The sequence below is a fragment of the Cucumis sativus genome, chromosome 2, assembly GCF_000004075.3.
Source record: "Cucumis sativus cultivar 9930 chromosome 2, Cucumber_9930_V3, whole genome shotgun sequence".
NCBI classification, from domain to species: domain Eukaryota; kingdom Viridiplantae; phylum Streptophyta; class Magnoliopsida; order Cucurbitales; family Cucurbitaceae; genus Cucumis; species Cucumis sativus.
This window is the reverse complement of record NC_026656.2, coordinates 9,195,213-9,221,851: the sequence shown is the minus strand read 5'-3', so window position 1 is coordinate 9,221,851 and position 26,639 is coordinate 9,195,213. Positions and strand designations below refer to the sequence as shown.

The window sequence follows — 26,639 nt, the reverse complement described above, 5'->3', positions numbered from 1 at the left end:
TCTTGATCATTTAAATTGATAACTTTCAGGAAAAATATAAAGGTCTCAACGCTAGATTGCCTCTTATTGTTGTGGAAACGCTTCTCCGAGCAGACTCCCAGATGGAATTGCCTCTTTGGCTGGTTCTTATGTTTAAGGTTTTTCCCAAATTTTGCCACTGGTTTATTTATATTTATTCATTTTGACCAGATGAAATCTTAGATTTGTCTTTTGTCGCATAATGCAATTCTTGTTTGACTTGAGAAATGACGGGTAAAACTTGGTATTGAAAACACAACGAGATAATTGGTTTTCTTTTGATAAAGATTAATGTACAAATATAGGCTTAATAAAACAAAGATTAATATACGGATGTTAAGACATTCAATTGTTTAGTTGATTGTAATGGAAAAGGAAGTTAATTAGGAGCACCATAGATGAAAGTTCTTCAATTAAAAGAAGTGAGAGCGCTCTAGTTTTCCATTTCTACTTTTACATGCTAATGACTGACAGATTGTAGATTGAAAAACTTTCCTAGGTTAGGAAATTTAATGGTTGAGGCAAATATTATAAAAAAAAAATAATAATAATAAAATTCAAAACTACCTTAACATGCTAAAATACCGACAAAAGGGGAAAAACAAAGTTCATTTACTGGATGAATTAAAATAATAATGCCAACGTAGATCATGATAGAATCTTTGAAAAAAGCGAGCATGGGTGCAATTGTTATGTTCAAATTCATCTTTCAAGTCACTACAATCGAAATTCCATCGCTCTGTTTTTTTTTTTTTTTTGCCATCTTTCTTGATTAATAACTGTTCTTTGTGCAAAATCTTGGTACATAATATTTTCAGCAGTTTCTGTGGAAATGGTATTTTTCATTGTTTAGTGTCAATTCATCTGACAATATTATGGCAGGATGGTAGAAGGCCAAAGACATGGGGGATGACTGGTGAAGAATCAAATCCAGCATTGTTGTTTCGATTATATGTTGAATATGGTCGATATACAGAGGCTACCCATCTGTTGCTCGAATACATGGAATCCTTTGCATCAATGGTAATTCATGTATTGGTTTTTCTATCTGAAGTTCTATTATCTTAATCGACGGACTGAATGTCTTTCTTTTCCAAACTGAAAGCCCCCATTACCCAAAGAAATCTCTTCCATTTGTTACTTGAACAATAATTTAACGAATAATCTAACGTACGATCTAAAATTGATTAAATGTATAAATTTGGATGGTTCATAAATGAAATCTCTTTCAAGTTTGAACATTTTCCAATGAATTTTGGATTCTGTGGGCCAAACATGATACTGAATCATGTTCCAACTCTGCAGGCACCAGCAGACTTAATTAACCGAAAAAGACCATTCTCTATTTGCTTCCCCTACAACGCCGTTCAGTACTTATGGTGCAAAATAGATGAATTGATCCGCTCAGGTCACATGGTAGATGCTTGTGAGAAGCTGAGAAACCTATTGCATGGTGCTTTGTTGAATCATCTGAAGCTGGTATATTGTACTTTAATGTTTGACTCTCGTTATATACAATTATCTTGTAAGTATGGCTTACATTTTTTTTTCACTCTTTTTTTCTTTCCCTTCTTTTAATATTTTAGCTTAAAGTCGAGGGAGATGATATCCTATCTGCCGTCGCTTAAGCTACTCTGGATTACTTCCAGCAGTTTCTATGATGCCAGGAGGAATCAAGCGGATCACCTAAAGGGAGCTCGTTTGAAGGTTAGAACCTGTTTTATGGTTATTTGCTCAACTATTTGAAGCCCAAGTATCTGTGTCGACTTTCTTCTGCTTCAAAAGAATCTCACGTTATTTATAAATTTATTGTTTATCCTCGTATTTTTCTTTTTTCTTTTCTCAAATTTTTTTCGTCTGTTCAGTCAAATCTGGATGCTGATGACAAACCATCTTTCGTTGGAGAATGCTTCAAAGATTGGTGACCTGAATGGATATTGTTCGGATAACTAAGCATCCAGAGATGGCATGAATATACAGAGGATTGGGGTGGTTTCCCGTTGGGTAATATTTGTAGGCTTGTATATTTCATGATTTCATTTGTTTACAACATTTTGATGATGCAATCTTAGACTAGAAATTTCATTAAGCTCCCGCCAGTAAGTAGGGAAAAAGCGTGTATATGTATTATTATAATACTCGAGTCTGTTCCAGCAACATCTTTAAGTGATTATTAGACGGCCATGTTCCCAAGTGCTTCATGCAAGAAAAAGAAATGTAGAATATTCAATTTTGAAAAATTATGACCAAATGGTTTGATTAAATGACTGATGATGAACGGGTAGAAATCTCGAATATTGAGAAAAATAGCTACCAACTTTTGTAGAGATGTTTGAAAATATTGAAAAAAAATAATTTTGGAAGGCATTTGGGACAAGGAGTAGACTAATAATTTGGAGACAAGGAGTGAATTATAATAGTATATTATAGTTTGTGTTTAGGTTGAAAATTATATTGATATGAATCAAAAAATCATAATTTACCTGTGCAAGTAGGTGTAACCCTAGAGAGTTGGTGGTAAGGAATAGCCTACACCGTCTGTAAAGAACATCTTCATCTTCTCCGGTTAGTTTGTAAAGTGAGAGCTTATGGTTTGAGTGAGGAAGATATCATCTCCTATATTCCCCTAACTTGTAATGTCACTTGTATTTCTTACCATTTTTGTATTTCTTTGTAATATATGTTTTTCATATTGTATAATGGCCCCATGTCTACAATCTTTAATATATTACATGTTTATACCTTTTCAATCCATCCATCTCTATCATGTTCATCCGTCCATATGTTATTCGTATTTAGGTTTGTCATAAGTCCTTGATAAGAAGTTTAGTTTATCATTCTTATCGCGTTAGTTGAGCTATTTTCATCACTTGACCGGTGCATGTCATCAACTATTCGAGAGAGTAAGTAGCAAGGACAAAGCTAATGCGTGCAAGGAGGAGTTTGGAGACAAATTCCACCTTGACGAGATAACGTCCATCATTTGTATCCCAAAAGGAGAACAAGTGTGGGCAATATGCACTAGGAGGTTGTTGTTCTTGAACCCAAAGTTCTATAAGTTTTATTAGTAAGTACTTCTAGATATACCTTGTTTAGCTGAGCTAAGTCACTTGGATCCTGACAGGTAACTATGTGTGACGTTCAATGACTCTGAGAGGAATACGTCTTAATCATAAGCTACTGTTGAATAAGAAATTTTGAGACCAATCAGAAATTGTCACATCATTTATTAAATTAATGATAAAAATGCAAATAATTAAATTTCTGACCAATTAAAATTGACATGTGCCCCAAATTAATGAATTGAAAACATAAATTGCCCAATTCTAATAATGCCACATGTTTTCATCTTAACCGTTGGATTAAGTTAATCATTTTGGTTCAATTAAATATTATTTACTTGAACTAAGTTCAATTAAGTCCAAAAATAAGCTTAATTGAGCTACTAAATATAATCTAAATCCATGTGGTTGAGCCCATGGGTCTGGTCTATGGACCAACCAGGCTCAAACTCATAAAGCTCACCAGTAAACTCTATAAATAGAGGAGTTCTCCTCATTTATAGGGGTGAGAAATTTTTGACTCCAGAAGGTCTAGAAAGAATTCTCTCAAAAGCTAGAAGACTCCTTAACTCCTGAAGTCGACCACTCTCGAAGATTGAAGCTCCTTTGAAGATACAAACTTTTTTCCAAGACTCCAACTTCAAGAACATCACGTGTTCCGCTTCCTCAAATCAAGCGTAGGCATTCAACCAACTTGAGAAACATCGCGTGCTCCGCTTTCCTAAATCAAGCGTAGACGTTCAACCAACTTGAAGAACATCACGTGCTCCGCTTCTCCAAATCAAGTGTAGACGTTCAAGAAACTTCAAGAACATCATTTGCTCTGCTTCCTCCAAATCAAGCGCAAGCATCCAATCGAGAGAGAATCAGATGATTAAATTCTAGAGATTGAACCACATCACATCAAAACAACAAAAATACAACATCAACTCAAGTTCAAATCCACGAATCAAATTTCTTAGGAAATCTCGTGCGAACAGCTACTTAATCAAGTTATCTCGCATTGAGATGGTCATAGAGAGTATTCGCATGATAACATTAAGACATAATTCCCTTACCTTCTTCTTTAGTACAAGTTAGTTCACATTTACACCATCTCAACCACCCTCATTAAAGCATCTTTGCACAACGCTCTAGGTGTACATACATAGATTTAGTTCATCCCTTAATTCTTTTACATCTTTTTATTAATTTACTTTTTTATATCGCCTAATTGAAAAGTAGACTCTATAACTAAACTTTGATATCAATTCCATATGTTCAACCCTGGCTCACCTAAGAAAATCTATTGTTTCACTTATACTTGGACAATCAATGGAAAAACTTGTACAATGAGGACTTATAAGTGATTGAGGATAATGAGAGCTTTTTTTATGCAATGATCATATCCAAGCACGATGAAGAGATTCATGAAGAGCATTTTGCATGTAATGATCTTGAATCAATGACACATCATGTGGATTAGACTTAAAAGCACTATACCAACATAGGTAACAACACTATTTCCATGATGTTAAACCTTTGTTGTCTAGAATCAATAACCATCACCGATGTCTGTGGAGTGACCAACTAGGTCAGATATGAAGGGATAAAAACCATAGCAGCGAAAGATTTTACAGAGACCAATAAGTCAATTTAATTTGGAAATCCCAAAATATCAGTACATTGACAATATTTTAGAAACAAAATTCTAAAAGCTAAACATGCTAATAAAATTATAGGGAATTGCAGAAATATAGAGAAGAACTTACATCCGTTGACGACCGTGAATCTACAAATCACCGAATTGAAGACACCACCAATCGTAGAGCTCCCTATTCTCTGGGATGGAGATCGGTTTGTGGGAACCAAAATTGGAAAGAAAATTTTTAACACGCAAAAAAAATTCCCAGAAACGTTATTAATTTTTGTTGTGTGTATAACTCCTGAAGAAGAGGGAAGTTGGAGAGAAAACTGGGAACATGGAAAAACCACGTTTCCTATTAATTTAATTTTTTAAAAAAATTAATTAAATAAATCATAGGGGTCTTTAAAAGAAATAATAAAGCAGCAAAGTATTTACACAATATAGAATTCGTTTAAATTTGGGTAGCCAAATCTCATTGATTTTTTCTTACATGATCGTTTAGTCCAACCAATAAACATAAATTCCTCTCATATCATAGAGAAGGTAGGACCTTTTGTTCAATTCTTGGAGACACCATTTAAGGGAACACTCATCTACTTACCCTAAAGTTGGAAATGAGTAAATTCTATCTTGCGTGATTATGTTTTCAGCTCTCTACTCGGTCTTATCTCCAAAATGATAAATATATTGAGTCGACAATCTAGCCACTCTCACCCGTACAAATCAAAGAACAATCCCTCGCGAACAGGAGTTCATAATGCACTCAGGATTAAGACTAAGTTACATAGGTCATCTTAATAAAATAGAAACTCAACTAGTTAATAGAGTTACATCTAGTGATTATTATTTCGTGGTCTAGTCTTATGCAAACTCATTGCACAAAATACCCTCACTCTCATGTCACCTACACGAAGGCGTTGGATCATTGTGTTTGTATCAAATACAAAGTGAGTCGTATCCATAGTGTTACCAGGATAAGGTACCAAATTTTATTCCTATACTATAGATCCTTTAAGTTGTATCTCGAACATTGATCCTTATACGTCTCTGCATACTATTCAAGACTCATAAAAACAGCTTAGGATGTTAGTTTATTGGATTTAGGTTATTAAGACAACTAATAATATAATTAATAACATTTATTGAAATATAACATTATTAATAACGGTCAATAGATTATATTTACTATCTATGAGTTTTAGAACATAAAACCTAACAAGATAGTAGGCATGGATGAGTGAGGATGACCTGTGCAAACCCCCAAACCAAACTTACAAACAAACAACCTACAACTAGGCGAAATAGACCTAGGTTATGCAGTATGGTTAAAAGTTTGGGTACAATTTTAGTGATGGAACTTATTGGTATGCTTTCAAGAGTTTCCTTTGTAAAACTTATGGATTTTTAACTCATTGCTATGCTTTCAAGAGTTTCATTTGTCTTTTAGATTTTTAATTATCTCGAGTTTTTGAATTGTTGATGATTTATGTTGATTTATAAAGTTATAAATTTCCATTATGAATGTGATTTTTTTTCTAAACATTATTCTCTTATGAATTTACACCATCACTAGGCTTTTAGTTCATTTTTAAAATTTAATTTTCCATCGAGTAGAATTTGAGGTTCCAACAACCAATAGAAGTTGAGATCTATCACCAGTTTTATTTAAATTTCACATTATTACATACGTATTTTGAATTGTTTTTGGCATGTAATTAAAATGGCTAGTGTTGGTTTGAGATGGTTAGTAAACTAAAACTTCTACTGTTCCTCCCAATTTTTCATGATGCGATGTGGTTAGACTGTTGTGAACTTGATTCTATTGAAGAGTGTGTGGTGATACAAACCTGGTGGGAGATTGAAACACAGCTTGGGAGTGTTATAGGTTTGGAAGGGCGTTTTATCCCGTTTTAAGGAGAAACTCTGTCAAAATGTTTAAAAATTGATACAGTAAAGTTCAATTTTTGGGACGTTTGGGGGAAGGGTTGGGTTATGGAAGGGTTAGTGTTATAATAAAACTAGTGTTATGGTAGTATCTGTTTGGAGGAAGGATTATGGTAAGCAGTGTTATGATAATATGTGTTTGGAAGAAGGGTTATGTAGGTAGGGTTATGATAGTTTTATAATAAGATGTTTAGAATAAGGGTTATGTAAGTAGTGTTACATGATAACATGCGTTTGAAGTAAGAATTATGATAGTAGTTTTATGATTTTTTTTTCTAAGATCCAGTACACAAATTTCATAAATTTATTTGATTAAATAATCTTATTTGACGTTGTAAGCTCTGTTAATTTGAGAGGAATGTATAATCGGTGGCTCTGTTGATTTGAGAGAAATGTATATGTTAGTTCATAAATTTCAAAATGTTACAACCTCATCGTTGAATTGAAGTTTGTATTTTGTTTTAATTTAATCTCTCATTCCCATTTTTAATCTAAAAATTTCATTAAATTCTCAAGCATTTTCAAACAATTTTGTAAAAAAATGAACAAAAAAATATGTGAAAATGACAATCAGGAATTTTATTAATTAAAAACTTACTTTTGGTATAAACAGATTGTTGAGAGAGATCGTTTTGAAGTAGATTAGTGTAAATTAACCACAAATTCTACGCACCCATCACAGAAAATTTATGAAATTAGTAAAATCTCAACGTTATTTATCTAATATCCCAAAATATTGAGGGAAAAAAAAAAAGAAACAGAAAAAAAAAGTCTCAAGAACAGGAAAAAGAAGAGGCAAAATCCATAGTTTAAATGCAAATTTAATCACCCTCTTTCCTAAAACTCCATATGTATAATTAAAGAGTGATTTCAATTTTCCAAACTCAAAAACAAAAAATGAAAAGAAAAAAAAAAAAACGAAAAACACATCAATCTCGTAAATCTCTTCTCCTTTTACAGATTCTCAAACAGCATCTCTTCTTTTTCTTCTTCTTCCCCCTTTTTTTCTTGTTCCTATGAGTTCCTTTTAAAATCTAAGCAGCGACAACAGTGCCGACACAGAAAATGTACTCCAACATAGGGGAAGATTTATTAGGAGAAGTAGATCTTCTTCTGGGGTTGGGAGAGGAAAACAAAATGAATTTAGTGTCGGAGAAGGTATTGAATTGAATAGTAAGACGGTAAGATTTGGAGGAAAAAACGAAGAATGAAAGAGGAAGAGACAATATTGAACGGAGAAGGAAAGGATGCATAAAACAGAAAGGGTTACACGATTTCAGATGAAGGGTTACATTATTTCAGAGGGTATTACAGAGTATTGAAGGAGTAGTCTGAAAAGGATAAGTATGGTTTCCAATACTTGGACCCCAAACCCATAGTGATAATATGGGATCCAAACACATCCTTAGTGTTTACAACAAAAGAATACCTTATTGACTTATGTACTTTGCATTGTAAAAGAATCTTTTATTTTGTTGAGTTTATCATTCCATTGCATCAATTATATCTTAAACTTCATCTTTAATTGTCATCTTCACTTAGAGCACTAGTGTTCATATAAATAAATCCTCTTTGAAAGTTTAATTTTCTCAACAAAATGAGGTAAATTAGCAGTACTCAACCAACAAAATGAGGTAAAATAGTAGTACTCAACCAAAATTAACGGCACAAGCCTGTGAACAATGATAACTCGACCTCAATCATTATATTAATTTAATCTCCTAGTCTGATCTCCTTATGATAATCTCCTAGTCTGATCTCCTACTCAATCATTATATTAATTTGATCTCCTAGTCAACTGTGATCTTGTGATCTCCTACTCAAATATTATATTAATTTGATCTCCTAGTAATCTTCCACCACAGACATCGTAGGTCAAGATTTATCATAAAATTTTCAATTATTTCAAATTCGTTAGGCTGGTTGGTTATTAGAACATGAACGAACGCCGCTTGATTTTAAAACTGGAAGAGAACCATGAAATATAAATGTGATATCCAATGGCGTATCCAAAAATCATATATAGGAAGCATGATTAACAAAAAAAAAAAAAATTATAGTGGATGAGTTTTGAACCCAGGATCTTGGAATTTCAAGAGGGACACAACCACGGTACTAAAAGCAGAATATAGTAAAAAACCATATTTTGAAAATATATTATAATTTGACACTTCAAAACTAATATTAAAATATAAAAACCGAGAATGTGAAGAGAACACGTACCCCTGACCCCTTAATAGATCCACCCATGGTAATATCCCAAGCCCAAGGTGTCACCCCTTTAGAGATATTCATAATCTAATACTTCAGTCACAAATGAATGATACATTACATCCAACCTCGGGAAGTTTAAAATCCCAAAATTGTTTTTAATGTATTTAAATGGACACCCCTCGCTTTTGGGAAATTATAACAAACGGAAGAAAAAAATTTAAAAAGAAATTAAATTAAATTCTTCTTGAATTAACCTTATCCAAGCTTCAATGAGAAATCGAAAGATGGAAGAAAAAAAAACTAGAATCATGGAAATGAATAGTAGAGCTCATCTCAGAAGTCCTCCAAAATAGCAAAGAGGTCGGAATTTATATAATCGTTATCCACCAGACTCACCAAGTAGTAGCTGCTCTGTATCTGAAACAAATAACATAGTGCTTGTCATCAATAATAATCCTCCACATACCTTCTCAACTTCTATCACTATATATATTACACTAACCTTGTAGATAAAACAACATTTAATCTTTTTAATAATTAAGCCTTTCAATCACATAGAATTGGATATCGTACCTATTTATTAATCATACTCCACACAATTCTCTACGATTGGATATTGTTTTTGAGGAAAAATTAAACCAAAATTAATTAATTGAGCACTGAAAAATTAAACCAAGTGTACCAACCTCATCAAGCAATTTTCGAGACCAGTCGCCCTCAGGATACAAGGCAGCCCATCCCCTTGACCAAATCTCAAACGCCTCATCTTTCCACACAATAAAACTGGCAGGATCGACAACAGTTGGCTGGATGATCTCTTTGGCTGGGAAAACTCCCCATGTTACAGCATTCACATCCTTTTGAGTGGCGTTGGATACCCAAATGCCTTCCTTATTCACCGCCATGTAGGTGAGAGATGGAAGGGCCCTGCATTTGTCAACAATAGCATCCAACTTTTCCCTGGAACAGAAAAACTCAATGTACGCCTTTTGATAAACATAACCTCCTGGCCCACCCCATCCTGTAAATCATTATCAATCGTCCCAACATTGGTTAGATTACTAAACATTTTGTCACCATTTAGCACAAATTTCAGAAGTTAAAACCTAATAAGATCACTACAAAAAGACTAGAGACCAAGTGTTGAATTTTCCAGCAAGAAAATAATAATTCCCCTACACTAGACAGGGGCGACTCATGCATGATGATTGCATGGTTAAAGTTTACATACCATCTACACGTGTTTCATCCCTTCAAATGACCATTAACTGTCTTTGACAGATGGACCCTGTACAGGTTTCTGATTTCATGAATATGAATGGAAACTGAAGTGCTTCATTCCCTTGGGATATTAAATTTCCCTTCAATATGTAACTTGGCTATATTGTCTTTTATTCTTATTAATTATCTAGTTCAGTTTTTGTTTTCAAGTACTTTTCCTACTTTTTCAAACACTTTGTCAGTTGGGCTGTCAAAAAAGCTAACTGAATAAATGCATTAACTTGTATTTACCTACACAAGGAGAATCAGATCTTTCTCCATTAACTGCTGGTTGGCTGTTGATAGAAAGAAAACCTTTCATGTTAATCTTCCCAAGCTGTTCACTTATCATCCTTGTCTCAGCCTGAAGACCTTCTAACTCAGACCAAGGACTGCTTCTCAACTTTCCAAGGCAGTACTTCATAAATTTCTGATACAAAAAAGAGTACAACATTACTAGTTGATCGCTAGCAGTTATAACAAAATTTCTCTACGCTCTTGGTTGGGAACAGTACCTCATAAACATCTTCAATGCTTTTCAATGGGAGTGCCCATTCCTCAAGAAGCTTCTTGTCACGTGCCCGTGGTCGCATAAACTTAAGTGCAAAACAAAGCAAAAATAACTCTGATTAAACTTCTAACAAATCCTCTTATCAGCTTGCCAATAATAAGACTAAAAACAAACACATTATTTGGGGGCAAAAGTCCAGCAAAAGCTTCCAACAGGAGTTGGTACCGATGACTTTCTAGACAATTTATTCCTAAAATCATAAGCTTCATTCACAGAATTCTATTGTGATTATGTTATGGTGTCAGACTAATCAAAGACAACTTTTAAGTCTTTAATTCATGTAGATGTTTTCAGGCGGTCAACAAAAAGTAATTCAGATGCAAAAGGAAATCTCCTCCCTACAGCTCTCTCTCTTTCTCTCTCACACACACATACAACTAATATAAACATAGAGCATGTACTACGAACGGCACTCACAAAGATCATGTATGACAAGTTCTAGTTCGTTATTCATACCTGATAGTCAGTCAATGCCCCATATGAAGGATTTCTAGAATCACTCCATCTACCATGAGGGTACTGGTCCCAACCTATGGTCCTTGATATGTAGCTTCGAGGACGATTAGCCCTGTAATCAACAACTACGTAGATCAGCTCTATCTCAATATTAACCCAGTGTAAAAAAAACTGATGCACCCAAAAACCATTAGGAATGCATCCTCATTTTGCAATAAGCAGAAGAAATACCAGAAGATTGGACGAACATCCTCCCTGACACGAAAAACGTTTGTTGGTCTCCTCCAAGGCAAGGATCTTGAGACTTTGCTCTCTTCAATGAGACCAAGATTCTGCCATGAGTATAGAAGTGCACTTAGACAAGATTTATTGACATAAAATAAATAAATAAACTACAAGCCTCCTAAATAGTAATAATAAAGGTAATTATAATATGAGAAGCAATTTTAGGAATAATAAATAAGTATATACCAACATTTTAAGAATATTGCAAATATAGCAAAGTATAAGTGATAGACTTCTATAGGTGATAGACACTTATGGTCTATCACTGATAGACCAACATTTGCAACATGGTCTATCAATGATAAACTTTGACAGATTTTGCTATATTTGCAATTTTTAAAAAAATTGTTGCTATATATACTAATGTTTTGAATCTAGTTGCTATATTAGCAAATATCCCTAATAATAATGTAGAAAAAGAATTGGTAAAAGAACAAGTATAAATTACTTTATAATAAAAAAAGGGAGCCTAAGAACATCCAATTAACAAAACCTACTCTCATTTTATAATATATTTATCCTATATTAAAAAATATACAAGTGTAGGTGTCATGTTCTTCTTAGTATAAGACAATTGTGCCAGAGTTTCAAAACATACTTCTAATGGCGTATCAGCAATTTACATTCAGAAGTTTTCATTATAACAATTACTTTGTGACTCCTTACAAGTTTACTTCAAAAGATAGACGCAGATTCTCAGTTGTCCAAATAAAACATGAAGTCATGAACCAAGATTAAGAAAGGAAAGGAAGCCATATTCAATAAATGGAAACCACCCCACCAATACGACACATCAACATAATCTTCAGAAACTTCCCCTTGTACCAGAGCATCCACAGACAAAATTACCCACAGAAACAATAATTTGAAGTAAAACTAGAATGCAATTGATTGGATACTGGAATATACCATTAGTATAGCCAATGCCGATTTCTCCATATTCAGTGTATAAATATGTAGAGTCTTGATTCCATGAGTCAAAATCTTCTTACACATCTCAGTTCCAAGGTGAATTCCATAAGCTTTGACAGCTTCTTCATTGTCCTTGATAGGCTCTAAGGCAGCCATGATCTCATCTGGAATCTGTAGATTTTCAAAAATCAAGTAGTATACTGGTAGAAGAGAAAAACTTTAACCTTACATCAAAATAATTTTTCTTTAGAGAAGAGAAATAAAAATTTGATGATCAATGATTGTAAATTTTGATGTATCATGAAGTGCGATGAACAAGTATCGACATAACCTGTATCAAGACCATCAATAAAGATCAGAGGGAAGGTTATACCTTAGTTTTGCAAAAGCCAGTCATGCGTAAGAAACCTTTGTAATTATTGATGGGCATAATACCAGGTACAATTGGGCAGGTAATTCCAATTTGACGACAATCATTAACAAACTTGAGGAAAATGTCCGTGTCATAGAAGAGTTGAGTAACAATCAGATCAGCCCCAGCATCAAACTGAGAAGAACCCAAAACAAAATAATAAAATAGGAGCAAGCAAAAAACAAATAAAGTAGTATATCAAAAGCCAAGTAAAAACAGGAAAAGATGAACCAAGATTGCTTTAAGATCAGAGTGACCTTTTTCTTAAGATAAGCCAGATCGCTTTGGTAGCCTTCAGTCGTCGCCACGCCATTGCTTCCAATCACATCCGGATGTGCCTCTGAGAAGAACAGAATGGAAGTAACCATTAGCATGCCGTTAGTTACAGAAAAGAAAAGGCAGCCAAAAGTAGATCTGTAACTGTTGATAAGAAAAAGGAAAACCTGGATATCCAGCTACAGTAATGCCGAAGTAGTCACCATATTTCTCCCTGATATGTTTAACCTATGAATAAGAAATGGAAACATTTAGAGAGCAGAAACAAATAACATACAAAAAACAAACACAAACAAAGGTTTAGAGAGTACAAGATCGAGAGCACAAGCGAAGCCGCCTTCGATCTGGACAAACTTGTCCTGTCCATGGGGAGGGTCACCGCGAAGCGCGAGGACATTCTGAAGTCCATTGGATTTGATAGTCTGAAGAGCATGGTCGATCTTCTCAACAGGCATATTGGTGCAGGTGAGATGCATCATTGTCTCAACACAGATCATGTTCTGCATCTTGTTGGCAATGTCGAGGGTGAGATCGGCAGTGGAGCCACCAGCGCCCCAAGTAATGTCGCAGAAGGAAGGATTATGAGCCACCATACGGTCCATCCTCTCAAAAAGATTATCTACACCATCCTCTGTCTTGGGCGGGAAGTACTCAAAGGAGAAAACAACTCTTCCGCCATCGCCGGCGGTAGCTGCCCGGATCTTGTCAATGACCTTCATCTTCTCTTCCCTTTGAGAGGTGTAGGAGTTAGAGATCGGAAGCAGCAACCTGGAAATCAATGGAAATAATGAACAATGTGAGACATATGGGGGAAAGTAGAAGATGGACAGAATCGAAACTGAAGACTTACGAAAGAGAGGGGGAGAATGGGAGATGGAGAGAGAGAAATAAGTGAAAGAGAAGAAGAAAGACGATAGGAAATCGCATCTGAGCATTGTCGGTTAGAGATATATAGAGAAAGAGATGTGAAGTCCAAGTGATGTGGAAGCCACCCACTACCTTTACCCAATCCAACAACCTCGCAATCAATCGGCTTGAATGAGCCGAGGAATTGAATACCAACCCCCGATTTCCCGATTTCCATTACGGGGTTGGAAACTATTGCTTTCCTAAACTACTACTCTTTCACATTTATCTCAATTCTTTAACAGACCCTCTAACGTTTCTGTTTTCTATTTCTATTTTCATTTTTTAAGTAACAAGAGTGTTTGATAATGTTTTTAGTTTTTCCTTTAAAAAAAACTAAAACATTTTTCATTTTATAAGAAATGATTGAAATAGTTTTGTTTTTCAATTATTTTTATATGTTTTCTTTTCTTTTTTTTAATTATTTTTATTAGATTCTTTTTCTTTTTATCAATTATTTTTATTTGTTTCCTCTTCCTTTTTCTCAAATATTTTCTCATTTCCTTTTCTTTTTCCATTATGCTCTTCACATTATTTCTTTTTATGCTTATCTCCATCTTCTTTAAATAAAACTGCTCTCATGTGTTCCATTGTCTTCCCCAAATCAGTCAACCTCTTCCTCTCATGGTTCGTAGTCTTCTTCTTCTTTGCCTCTCATTGTCTTTCTCATGAAGCTTGAGTTGGATCTGGATTTTTCTCTCTCTCTTCGCGCGTATTGGATTTTTGCCATATTTGTGTTTTCGTCGTGGATTTTTATCATCCTCTTCGTTGTGGGTTTCGGTCGTATTCCTACTCGCCGGTTCTATCTTTCAAATCTCAATCTGAATATAGTTCTTACAAGAAGAACTTCATGTGTAAGGTTTGATAAAGTGGGTGTTTGAGTAAACTTGTCCCTTGCAATAAATAAATCGTTATTTCTTCATGTTTCTGTGCTGTTTAAGCAGAATAATTGAGCAATATCTCACACTTCCCTTATATTAAAAAAAAGAAAAGAAAAAAGAAAAAATGATAGTGGAAAACGCAAACATGTAGAAATAATGATCGTCGCCTCTGTCTGTTTGTGAACAATATTTTATGTGTATATAAATTTCCTTTGATTTTCATACTCCTCAGTCGAAAGAATGGAAAGAAAAAAGGATAAGGATTAAGACTGAACATCCCAATCAATTTACACTTAGGGGATGAACACTGGAATAATGATTGTCGCCTCCACATTCTCTTCTTTTTTCTTGGTATTATGATTGATATTTCAACCTCTGTTTTTCTTTAGGTTGTTTTAATAGATGAAACATTTTATTTTGAGACATTTTGGGTCTTTGTTAAAGTTATATTTGTACTGAGTATAAATTTAAGTGGAGTAATTAACACAGTTGGGTATTAAGAGCCAAACATTTTTTAATCTATATATATGGTTATTATGAGTAAATGACGTATGGTCAAGCACGTTGTTCCATAAGTAGAATCTCAACCAACAAAATCAATTGAAATATCAATGGGAAGTATTGTCCATTTTTTTTCTCCAAAGCATCAAGGTTAAACTCAAACTAGCAGCTAAACGAGAAGCTTCCTCACTATTAACCTCCATAACAAAAATATAACTTTTTTCAAGATTTGCAAACAGCCTTGAGAGTTCACTAAACTTCCAAAGAGTCTCGTTGATAAAATTCAAAGAGGACTCATAAGCTGCACAAAATATCAAAAGATCATCTGCGAAGGTCAGATGTGTTAAACTAACATTCTCACAGTGATGGTGCTCTGAGGAGGCCGATTTAACATACGAGACAAAATCTAACCATCACAAAAAGGAAAGGAGATAAAGGATCACTCTGCCTCAAACCTTTTCTTTCATGAAAAAAAACCCTCCAAAGAGCCATTAATCATAATGGAGAACATCTGAGAGGTAACACAAGCTCTCAACCAACTCACAAACCTCAAGGGGGTGCCAATAGTCGTCAACAAGTCGAAAAGAAAGTCCCAGTTAACAGAATTATAAGCTTTTTGAAAATCAACTTTCATAGTACACCGAGGCTTACCATAGTTAGTACGATAACCATCAACCAACTCCTGACAAAGAAGTATGTTATCAATAATACTCTTCCTAGTAATAAAGGCAAACTGATTACCACTAACAAAAGAAGGTAGCCACACACGGAGCCTATCAGCCAAAATCTTAGAAAGACTAGTTGTAGAATTAATATTACATTCTTTAAAATTAATCCATTAGTGAAACTTTATTTGTAGACTTAATGGATGAAGAGGTTGCAAATGACAATTGATCAATAACAACATTTACAAAGACTAATTGAAATTATATGAGAAGCCAACTAAATGCTAGTACAAGATATAATTATTCTCATGATCAATTGAAAAACAAGTTAAATAAATTAAGACAAATCTACAACGACTTTAAAAAGATATTGAGTGATATGACCGAAAATGGTTGGGATCCATTATTAGGCACTATCATTCTTGAGGAGGAGCAATGGAACGAACTTTTTAAGGTATAATACTTTCATTTTTTTTTCATTTCTAACCATCTATAGGCGAAGAAGAAAGCTAAAAAGAAATAACGTCTATAGGTGAATAAATGAGCTAAAAAGTTTAAGAAAGTGGTTGCCCACATTATGAAAAGCTTGTGAGGATTTTTGGAGATACTAGTGCAACAAGTGTAAATGCTTATTCATCACCAAGACAAGCTTATTTCAGATTTTGAAGACGAAAAGAAAAATGATGTTGCAAATAATACAAACTTCGGTGATCAAGAAAATGATAAAGAAAAAAGCAAAAAACGAGTTCGAAGAAAGAAAGACGAGTTTGACACTTTATTTTCTACATTCATCGATGTATATGCTGAGAATGCGAAGAGAAAAATGACGTCCTTGAGAAAAGTATTTTTGGTTGTATATCTAGTCAAGTTGATGAGAGCCAAATATCACGCAAAAAAGATGATCTCGATGAAGACTTGATGGAATGTTTGAACATTTTAAATACAATGGAGGATGTTGATGGAGAGGCTTATTCCAAAATACTGAAACTCTTGCACAAAGATCTTTCTTGGAGAAAGGTATTTTTGCAAATGTCCGATTCAAGGAAGAGAGATTTCATAAATAGTCTCTAGATGTTGAATATTTTAGGATTATGTCATTTACTTTATAATATTAGCTTAAACATGGATTTTGTATGTTTGCCTTAATGGTTTTATTTTGTTTTTAACATGCCGTTTTTTTTTCTAATGATGGATTTGTATGTTTTTTGTGTTTGATTTATGGATATACTAGTGAAATTAAATGGCCAATCAATGTTTTTTGTGTTTGATTTAAGGATATATTAGTGAAATCAAATGGATTTGATTCAAGCCAATCATTTTGAGGATTTTCGTTATGACAACGATGCCAATGCCATCTGCATCCTTTTCACTTTATTGTACATGAGCTTGCACAAGGAATAATCTTCTAAACAACCATGTAGAACCTCTACACTAAGAGGATATGATTATGTGATAGATTTGTTAAATGGAAACGATAATATATGTATACTATAGACTTTATGTCTCTAAAAAAGTTCAAGTGTGACACCCCCTCTCGGACCACCTACTATTGACCCAAGAGACGACGTGAGGTCAACCGATACCATCTCTTACCTCTTGATGATACCTTCTGACCTTATTCCTTTAAACTTTTAAAATGCAGCGGAAACATAAATCTCATTCTATTATTAAGTAAATGCAAGTGCAACCAAACTCATTACAATTTTTATTAAGACATAATGTTACTTATAAAAATTTAACTTATCTAGATTTCTATACAACCTTTATCATTCTCGAAATTACTTAACTATAATAACTTGTAATTTCTTTTAAGAGACTGGTCGACATGGCAGCAATAAGCTTAGCTCAGGGCAACATGATCTTTACTTGGAAAGTGAGAAAACCTTTTGAAAGAGTGAGGTTAAAATGTCCAATGAGTGATACTTTCAAAACATAATTTGCAAATAGTTATGCTCAATGCTTTTTACTTCAAACATAGGAGTCATTAAAACATAGCGCTATAAAATGTTTAGAAACTTTTCATAAGATTCTTCAAACATCCATAACATTAAAGAATATTATATCAGTCTTGTACTATACATTCGTAACATAGGTCAGATATTTTTGAACCCTTTTTGATAAGGCAATCCTAATCCTCAATCCAATGATCCAAGCTATTAATGTAGCAAGAACATTTGAAATAAGAAACTAACACCTCCTTATACTAGTTTAGATCAACCAAGAGAAAGTTAGGATTAGATTACCTCTTATATCAAAGATCTAGAAGCAAGATTTGGAAATCTTGTTCTAAATTGAGCCAGTACTCCACAATCAAACTTGATCAAGGTTAGGTTGAATGGTTCTCATGCATTCTATCACAAGAATTGCAAATTAAGGGAAAAACTCTCAAAATGAGATTACAAATTTCATTCATCAAAAGTCTTGTTCATAAAAATTGAAGGATAAAGGCATTATATAGCCTTGTAGAGATCCTATCTAATAAATGAAAATATCAAAACTCAAAATAAAACATTAACTATGTTTTCTATCTTCCAACAACTAATTTCTAACCACCATCTTTAATTCTAAGCTATAAATGGTAGTTACCCCAACTTGTTAAATTAAAGCAAATGAAAATACAAAAAAAAAAAAAAATGTGATATTAACTAAATCATGAGGTCTTCCACAAAAAGCACAAAAAGTACAATTCACATAAATCATGATTTAGTTAATATCACATTTTAATAGTATTTTCATTTGTTTTAATTTGACAAGTTAGGGTAACTACCATTAATAGTTTAGAATTAAAAATGGTGGTTGGAAATTAGTTGCTGGAAGATAGTAAGCATAGTTAATGTTTTATTTTGACTTTAGATAGTTTCATTAATTAGGATAGAATCTTTACAATGCTATATAATGCATTATCCTTCCATTTGTAAAAACAAGACTTTTGATTAATGCTATTTTGAAATCTCATGTAGAGATTTTTTCCCTTAATTTGCAGTTCTTGTGATAGAATGCATGCGAGCCTTTCAATATAACCTTGATCAAGTTTGATTGTGGAGTGACTCAATTTAGAACAAGATTTCCAAATCTTGCTTCTAGATCTTTGATCTAAGAGGTAATCGAGTCCTAATTTTCTCTTGGTTGATCTAAATTAGTATAAGGAGGTGTTAGTTTCTTATTTTAAAGGTTCTTGCTACGTTAATAGCTTGGATATTTGGATTGAGGATTAGGATTGCCTTATTAAGATGTCCCTTCCTTCATTCACTTGGTGTAAATATGTTTAACTGCTTCGTGTCTGAGGGACCATTAAGGCTAACTAAACATCTCCTTCGATGAATCCATAATCTCTTTATCTGTGGTTAAGGATTCATGTTACTTTTCCAAAACATCAGACATGTTGGCAAGAATATAGACACGAGCCTTTTGATTGGCCTTTACCCATCGATCATATGCTTTCCAAACATTTTGATTAGCATTTGAGGCAGGGGCTAGAGGACGTTCCTCAGTTAAGACAAACTTTAAATCATCTACAACCAGTATTGTATTTAAGTTTGATTTCCTTGTCGCAATTATCATCGTTAAGTTTCTCATAAGCTAAGAGTGTACTATTGAGCTATTCATGCTAAAAAAAATACTCTATTTAGTGAAAAATTATATTTCTATAAGAACCGATTAATTTAGCAAATATTAATAATATACCTATCATTATTGTGTTTTGCAACAATATTTCAAATGTTTAGAATAACCTCTATCGAGGGGTAGTCGATTACTCCTTCTTTGAACCAAGACAATCTTGACCAAATGCTAAGTCCTGAATATCTCATATTCCTATAGCACTTAATTATCGCTTCTTCGGTCAAGAATATACTAACAACTTAGTAATTCTTGTAACTGTAACCCTCCATTTTCAAATCTTAGAGATAAGAAACATTATGCTCCTGAAAGTGGAAAGACAATATAAAAACTGATCTAAGAGACCCTATCCAAATTTGGATATTGCGGTGTTTTGAATCCTATAATACAACCCTCCAAAGGAAACGTTGCTCTAGGGCAGACAAGTAGGCGCATTATAGGAATATCACGGTGCAACCTGATGGAAGAGACCATGGGATGTGTTGTCACATATCCCTAACCCACTTACTATGAACTACTTCTCCTATTCACCTTGATATTGATCCATGCAAACACTCTTCGAAGGGAGTCCACTCCTATGCACAACTGAAAGCCATGCATGAACTTCACGACATGAATCTTAGGGACATTAGAGCTAAAAATATGTTACTTTTCTCAAGCTAAAATGTCCTATGATGTTTTTTAAAAGGTGAGAAAAATAGGATCTTATTTATGCTAACTTAAACATATCCTAAATTTAGGTGAAACATCCAACATAACCATTATACTAGATTTTAACCTACGAGTCTAGGTGATAAGTCAATTTCATTACCTCACATCCCTCACTCATGTTCATAGAACTAGGTTAACTAGGCTCAATAACTGATTATGATCTTCATGTAGCAGATGTTCCGTAAACTGTCAACTTAAGAACCTCCAACCTTAGTCATCTTATCTGACTTATTGACAAGCTTGAATTAGGTGAGAACCTCTTATAAACATTTTTACAAGATATCAACCTAATTCTATGAACGATTTGGTTGATATGTTTAACCTAAGTAAGCATGCAAGTTGACTTTGTTATAGATTTTAAAAGTCTACTTGATTTTATAACGCTTATAATGCATTAGACTAACCTATAACATTCCACCTCACATATGCAACCTATTAATTCGATGGAGGTGGAGGATGGTAGGTGTTGCAGAGTGTGACTGGATCCTTGGTTGCAGGGTGGTCCTATCCTTCAGTAGGTTGGTGAGAGAGTGCTTTACGATGCAACGAGTAGGCAGGAGGTTAGGCTCTCTGAGTTTATTGATTTGGAAGGGAAATGGAGATGGTCGAAGGTGTCTTTGGATTTGATTAATTTATGGGATATGGTTCATGTTGTAAGTCTGTGTCCTAGCATTGGTGATAGGTGGGTTTGGGTTGTTGGGGAGTTGAGTTGTCTTGGATTGGTTATCAGGGTATTGGTAAGGGTGTGAGGAGAAAGTTGTGGTGTGTTCTTTGGTGTGCTACGATTTATTTTATCTGGAAGGAGCGTAATCATCTTCTCCATGGTGGTCATGCTTGTGAGCCCAATGTTATGTTTCAGCTTATTCAATCTTGCCCACAAAAGCAAAACGATGATGCCTCAGACTCAGTTTTTTAGTTCCGTCCCAAAACGTTGAAAAAAGGGGTCAATGCTATGGCCTAGAAAGAAACTACCCAACATAAAACAATGTCAAAGAACTCGAAAGTTCACATCTAACTACTGGATGGTCTCATTCTAAGTAATATTAAAGTTTCTTGTCCATAAAAGTCGAGTGATACCCTAGACTCAGTTTTTTAGTTCAATCCCAAAATGTTGAATAAAAGGCCAATGCTATGTTCTAGAAAGAAACTACCCAACTTAGAATAATGTCAAAGGTCTCAAAAGTTCACATCTAACTACTGGGTGGTCTCATTCTGAGTAATATTAAAGTTTTTTTCCCATAAAAGTCGAACGATGCTCCAAGCTCAGTTTTTAAATCCGTCTCAAAACGTTGAAAAAAGGATCAACGCTATGGCCTTGAAATAAACTACCCAACTTAGAATAATGTCAAAGGTCTTGAAAGTTCACATCTAACTACTAGGTGGTCTCATTTTGAGTAATATTAAAGTTTCTTGCCCACAAAAGTCGAATGGTGATGAGACTCAGTTTTTTATTTTCGTCCCAAAACATTGAAAAAAGGGACAACTATGGCTTAGAAAAAAACTATCCAACTTATAACAATGTCAAAGGTCTCAAAAGTTCATATCTAACTACTGGATGGTCTCATTTTGAGTAATATTAAAGTTTCTTCCCCACAAAAGTCAAACAGTGATGCCCCAGACTTAGTTTTTTAGTTCCGTCCCAAAAAGTTGAAAAATAGGCCAATCATGTGGCTTAGAAAGAAACTATCCAACTTAGAACAATGCCAAAGGTCTCAAAAGTTCCAATATAACTACTGGGTGGTCTCAATTTGAGTGATATTAAAGTTTTTTTCCCACAAAAGCCGAATAGTGATGCCCCATACTTAGATTTTTAGTTTCGTACCAAAACGTTAAAAAAAAGGATCAATGCTACGATCTAGAAAGAAACTACCAAACTTAGAACAATGTCAAAGGTCTCGAAAGTTCACATCTAACTATTGGGTGGTCTCATTTTGAGTAATATTAAAGTTTCTTGCTCATAAAAGCCAAATTGTGATGCGCTAGACTCAGTTTTTTAGTTCTATCCAAAAACGTTGAAAATAGGGTCAATGATATGGCCTAGAAAGAAACTACCCAACTTAGAACAATGTTGAAGGTTTCAAAAGTTTGCATCTAACTACTTGGTGGTCTCACTCTGAGTAATATTGAATTTTCTTACCCACAAAAGTCGAACGGTGATGCACTAGACTTAGTTTTTTAGTTCAGTTCCAAAACATTGAAAAGAGGGTCAAAGTGTTGGAATTTTTTGTCCTAAAACTCGTAGTTTGTAATTATATTATGTTCAATAAAGTTGTTATTGGAAAATTAAATATTATAATCTTAAATCCAATAAATCAAGTTCCAAGGCTATTTTTGAATAAACTTGAACTTTATGTGTAAACATAAACGTGGATCAAGTTCGAGTATATAACCTAAATAGTCTATAATATATGAATAAAGGTTGGACGCCTTATTTAGAGAGACTATGGATGCGGCCCACTTTGTAGTACAAACGAGGTGATCCTGAATCGTTCATGTAGAGACATGAAAGTGGGGGCATCCTATGTAAAGTGTATACATAAGACTGAACCATGAATTAGTCTTTTTTACGTTATAACATCGTTTACTGTTTAAAATTGACTATCTCGATTATTGATGACCTAGGTAACTTAATCTTAATCCTGAGTTAACTATGAACTCCTGTTCACACGAGATTATCCTTAGATCTGCATAGGTGAGGGCAGCTCATCAGCGTTGGCCCAATAAGCCTCCCATTTCAGGGGTAAGATCGGGTGGATAGCTGGGAACATAGGGTACAAGATGGAATTCACTCCTACCCGCTTTAGGGTTAGTAGATAGGTTGCTTCTCTTAAGCACTGAATCCAAGTCTTGAACAAGGGGCCCCACCCTCTCATTGGCCCGAGAGGGATTAAGTTTATAGGTTGAACCTTAAACCAATTGTTCAATAGTGGATTAGTGGGACTTAAGGAGCAAGATGTAATCTTGGGGGTAAAACGGTATTTTGACCCAGCCAAGGTTACGAGCAACCTGTGAAGGATTAACTTACTGATTATGGTTTTATCAAATGGACACAAATATATCTATAGTGAGGGGAGTGCAACTACGGGACTTTAGTGAAATGACTCGTTAGTTAACGAATGTTGATTAACTCGGTTTAAAAGAGTTTAGCTAGTTAATCTTGAATCGTTGGAGCCCATGATCTATAGGTCCATTAGGTTCCTCTGCTAGCTCATATGGATTAAACTTAGAACAATGTGATGAAATAAGTCAAATTGTTCAAATTGGGAGAAGAAAGAGAAACCGACAAATATAGTGATATAGTCGTTGATCTTCTAATTAGAAATAGAGCTTTATGTTTTACATATTATAAGTATGAATGCAGATTCATACTAAGAAGCTCAGAATTGATGGAATTGGTCAAAAATGGTAAAAAACCAAAATGTTGACTTTTGACTTTGAAAAGTCAAACTTTGACCGGCCTTATATTCAAATGTGATTTGAATTTTGAAAAAATGAATGCGGATTCATGCTCGGGAGGTTGGAATTAGTCAAGACGGACAAAATGGTAAAAAGTCAAAATATTGACTTTTGACTTAGAAAAGTCAAAGTTCGACTTTTGACTTGAAATATCTAATGACCATTTTACCCTTGGACTAAGTTAGTGAGAAAATCCAACATTTTGTTGGATAATCCCACTAACTCTTAGTGGGATATGTGACTATATGAGATGTAGACACCTAGCCCACTAAGTTCCACTAATTGTTAGTGGAACATTAGGTGTTGAGATTTGACAAATTAATTACATGCATTGTTATAAATAGGGGTGTTTCAAATAGTTGAAAACTTTTGCCTCTTTTTTTTTATCATTCTCCAATATCTCAACCAAGGAAAAAAACTTCTACCTTCCAATCCCCTTTTATCTCCATTACTTTCTACACCAAATTGGGTCCCACAATCCGATTCTTTGTCTAGATGATAGTAGTTGAGTGCTAGTGGTGGTCTCGATTTGAATTGGTAAGGAGGTATCGAAGTTTTTTGAAAGCTTCAAAGGTAATATTTCCTAAAACCCTAATTTGATTGTTTTAGGGTTACATGTTAATTATGGCAATTAGGGTAGAAATTCGATTCTTTTTCCACTGTGCATGTCTTAGTTTTATCATGTGGTACCAGAGCATGCTTCAATTTTACCCAATTGCATGTGGTGGGTTCATATTTATTAGATAAATTTTGGTTTGAAACTACCTAACTTAGAACAATGTCAAAGGTCTCGAAAGTTCACATCTAACTACTGGGTGGTACCATTCTGAGTTTTACTTGACAACCCTTCTGAATGAGCTTCAAAGGTTCCAAACTTTTACTTTGGGTAAAGGAAAGGAAGTGGAAGCAAATGTTGCTACCACAGAGGAATTGTTAGTAGGAGGATCTTCCTCTAAAACTAGAGTTGGACCTTCACAAATGAAGAAGGGAACGAGAAGACTTTGAAGAACAATATGGGAAAGAAAGTTGCTAAACGTAAATGTTACAACTGCAACCAAAATGTGCATTGGCTAAGAAATTGCCCAAAGTACCTTACTGAGAAGAAAGCTGAGCAAGAAGCACAAGGTAAATATCATTTACTAACTGTTCAAACGTGCTTAGTGGAATATTATACTTTAATCTAAATACAAGATTCAGAAGTTACTAGTTATATTTATTTCTCGTTTCGGGAAACTAGTTCTTGTAAAGCTTCTAGAAGACGAGATCATCCTTAAAGTTTGGAACTTAAGAGGTTGTCTCGGTTGAAACAGTGGGAGATCTGAAGTTGTTTTAACATATATATCATATTTAAAGATGTTTTTGTATGCTTCTCAAAAGCTCGAAAAATTTAATATATATTTCTTGTATTTTGAAATTCTAAAGGATAATATATTCAGTTTTGTTCTACTTATAAACAACTAATATTAGTTAAGACTAACTAAAGCAAAAACTTGTCTTTAATACTTAATTGTTTAGTATAAAAGACAATTGATTTCTTCTAACGTCTATTTATAGCACTTAAGACTTGGTCACATAAATCTTAATGAAATTGGGAGATTAGTTAAGAGTGGACTTCTAAATTAGTTAGAAGATAACTCTCTTAATGTGAATCTTGTCTTAAAGGGAAAATGACCAAGAGATCTTTTATTGGAAAAGGTCTAAGAGCAAAAGTACCCTTAGAGCTCCTACATTCGGACCTATGTGGACCAATGAATGTCAAAACTCGAGGAGGGTATGAATACTTCATCAGTTTACTTGATGATTATTCAAGATTTGGTCAAGTTTACCTAATACATCACAAGTCTGATTATCTTGAAATATTCAGTGAATATAAGACTAAGTTGAGAATCAATTAGGTAAAATTATAAAGACACTTCGATTAGATCGAGGTGGAGAGTATGTAAACTTAAGATTCCAAGACTATTTGATAGAACACAGAATCAAGTCACATCTATTTATCTAGTTGTTAACTAAAGTAACTGCTAAAAGAACACTATTCTATTTCACTTTTTTCAACAAATTTCATATGCTAAAATTATATGTTTATTATTTGGTTAAGTTTCCAAAATAGTAAACACAATGAGTCGACAGCTTGGATCACTCTCACCCATTCCAATTAAAGAATGAGCCCTCGTAGGTAGAAAGTTCACAACTTGTTCAGGAGTAAGAATAGGTCAAAAGTGATCCTCCTATAAAATATTAATCTCTTCAATTAATAGATTTACAAAACAGATTAAATATCTTCCACTTTGGTTTTATAGAATCTTTTTGTATAGAGTACACTCACTCACATTCTTCTATATCAACAATTTTGATAAAACCATTTATATTAATTACAAGGTGAGTCGTATTTGTAGAACCAGGATAAGACACTCAACTTTTTTCATATACTAAAAATCATGGAACACCTCCAAAATATTTGGCTTGAAAATGTTTCATAACTTCTGGTAAAACTCAATGGTGAAACTGTCTAGACCAGAAGCTTTGTTCTTTTCAAAGGAGAAAATGGAGTCTTTCTTGTTCCGTGAAGGGAGTTATCAGGAGAGACTGAACTTCAAGGCTAATAGGATGCCAAACAAGACTATGAATATAGGGGCAGCTTATTCCGTTGCTCTTCTACAAAGGTTGTCGAAGGAGCCTCTGAAATTTCTAGTCTTGTTCAAGAAACACCGCTTAATTTCAAAACAAATATATATATATATATATATATATATATATATATATATATATATTATTGTCGTTTGATTATTTTTTTATTATCATCTCATTATCTTCTATATTTGATTTTTTTCAATTTAGTTAGCATTTTAAGATAGTCATTACAT

The 26,639-nt window shown here is 33.9% G+C and overlaps 2 protein-coding genes and 1 long non-coding RNA gene across 5 annotated transcripts in view; 1 reads left to right on the top strand and 2 right to left on the bottom strand.

Moving 5' to 3' along the window:
* The window catches only part of LOC101208548 (nuclear pore complex protein NUP160), a 52,421-nt gene extending 50,040 nt beyond the window's left edge, over positions 1 to 2,381 (top strand). For all 3 annotated transcript variants that reach the window (XM_011650807.2, XM_011650805.2, XM_011650804.2), the window contains exons 24-28: positions 30 to 137; positions 901 to 1,041; positions 1,324 to 1,497; positions 1,605 to 1,725; positions 1,884 to 2,381. In XM_011650807.2, coding sequence (XP_011649109.1) covers positions 30 to 137; positions 901 to 1,041; positions 1,324 to 1,497; positions 1,605 to 1,646 — 465 coding nt within the window. In that variant the 3' untranslated portion in view covers positions 1,647 to 1,725; positions 1,884 to 2,381. The remainder of the gene's footprint in view (positions 1 to 29; positions 138 to 900; positions 1,042 to 1,323; positions 1,498 to 1,604; positions 1,726 to 1,883) is intronic.
* Positions 2,382 to 8,908: 6,527 nt separating this feature from the next.
* LOC101216871 (methylenetetrahydrofolate reductase 2) lies at positions 8,909 to 14,046 on the bottom strand. The gene is made up of 12 exons (XM_004138922.3): positions 13,888 to 14,046; positions 13,349 to 13,805; positions 13,205 to 13,265; positions 13,019 to 13,101; positions 12,723 to 12,896; positions 12,347 to 12,520; positions 11,384 to 11,484; positions 11,153 to 11,264; positions 10,641 to 10,721; positions 10,378 to 10,555; positions 9,552 to 9,886; positions 8,909 to 9,282 (listed from the first exon to the last, which is right to left on the bottom strand). Exons 1-12 carry the CDS (start codon positions 13,962 to 13,964, stop codon positions 9,199 to 9,201), a joined length of 1,917 nt encoding a protein of 638 aa, XP_004138970.2. The 5' UTR covers positions 13,965 to 14,046; the 3' UTR covers positions 8,909 to 9,198.
* An 877-nt stretch (positions 14,047 to 14,923) lies between these two features.
* Positions 14,924 to 18,398, bottom strand: LOC116402028. Its single transcript, XR_004214384.1, has 2 exons — positions 18,234 to 18,398; positions 14,924 to 16,007 (listed from the first exon to the last, which is right to left on the bottom strand). It is a non-coding gene; the product is annotated as an uncharacterized LOC116402028 (long non-coding RNA).
* Positions 18,399 to 26,639: the final 8,241 nt, after the last annotated feature.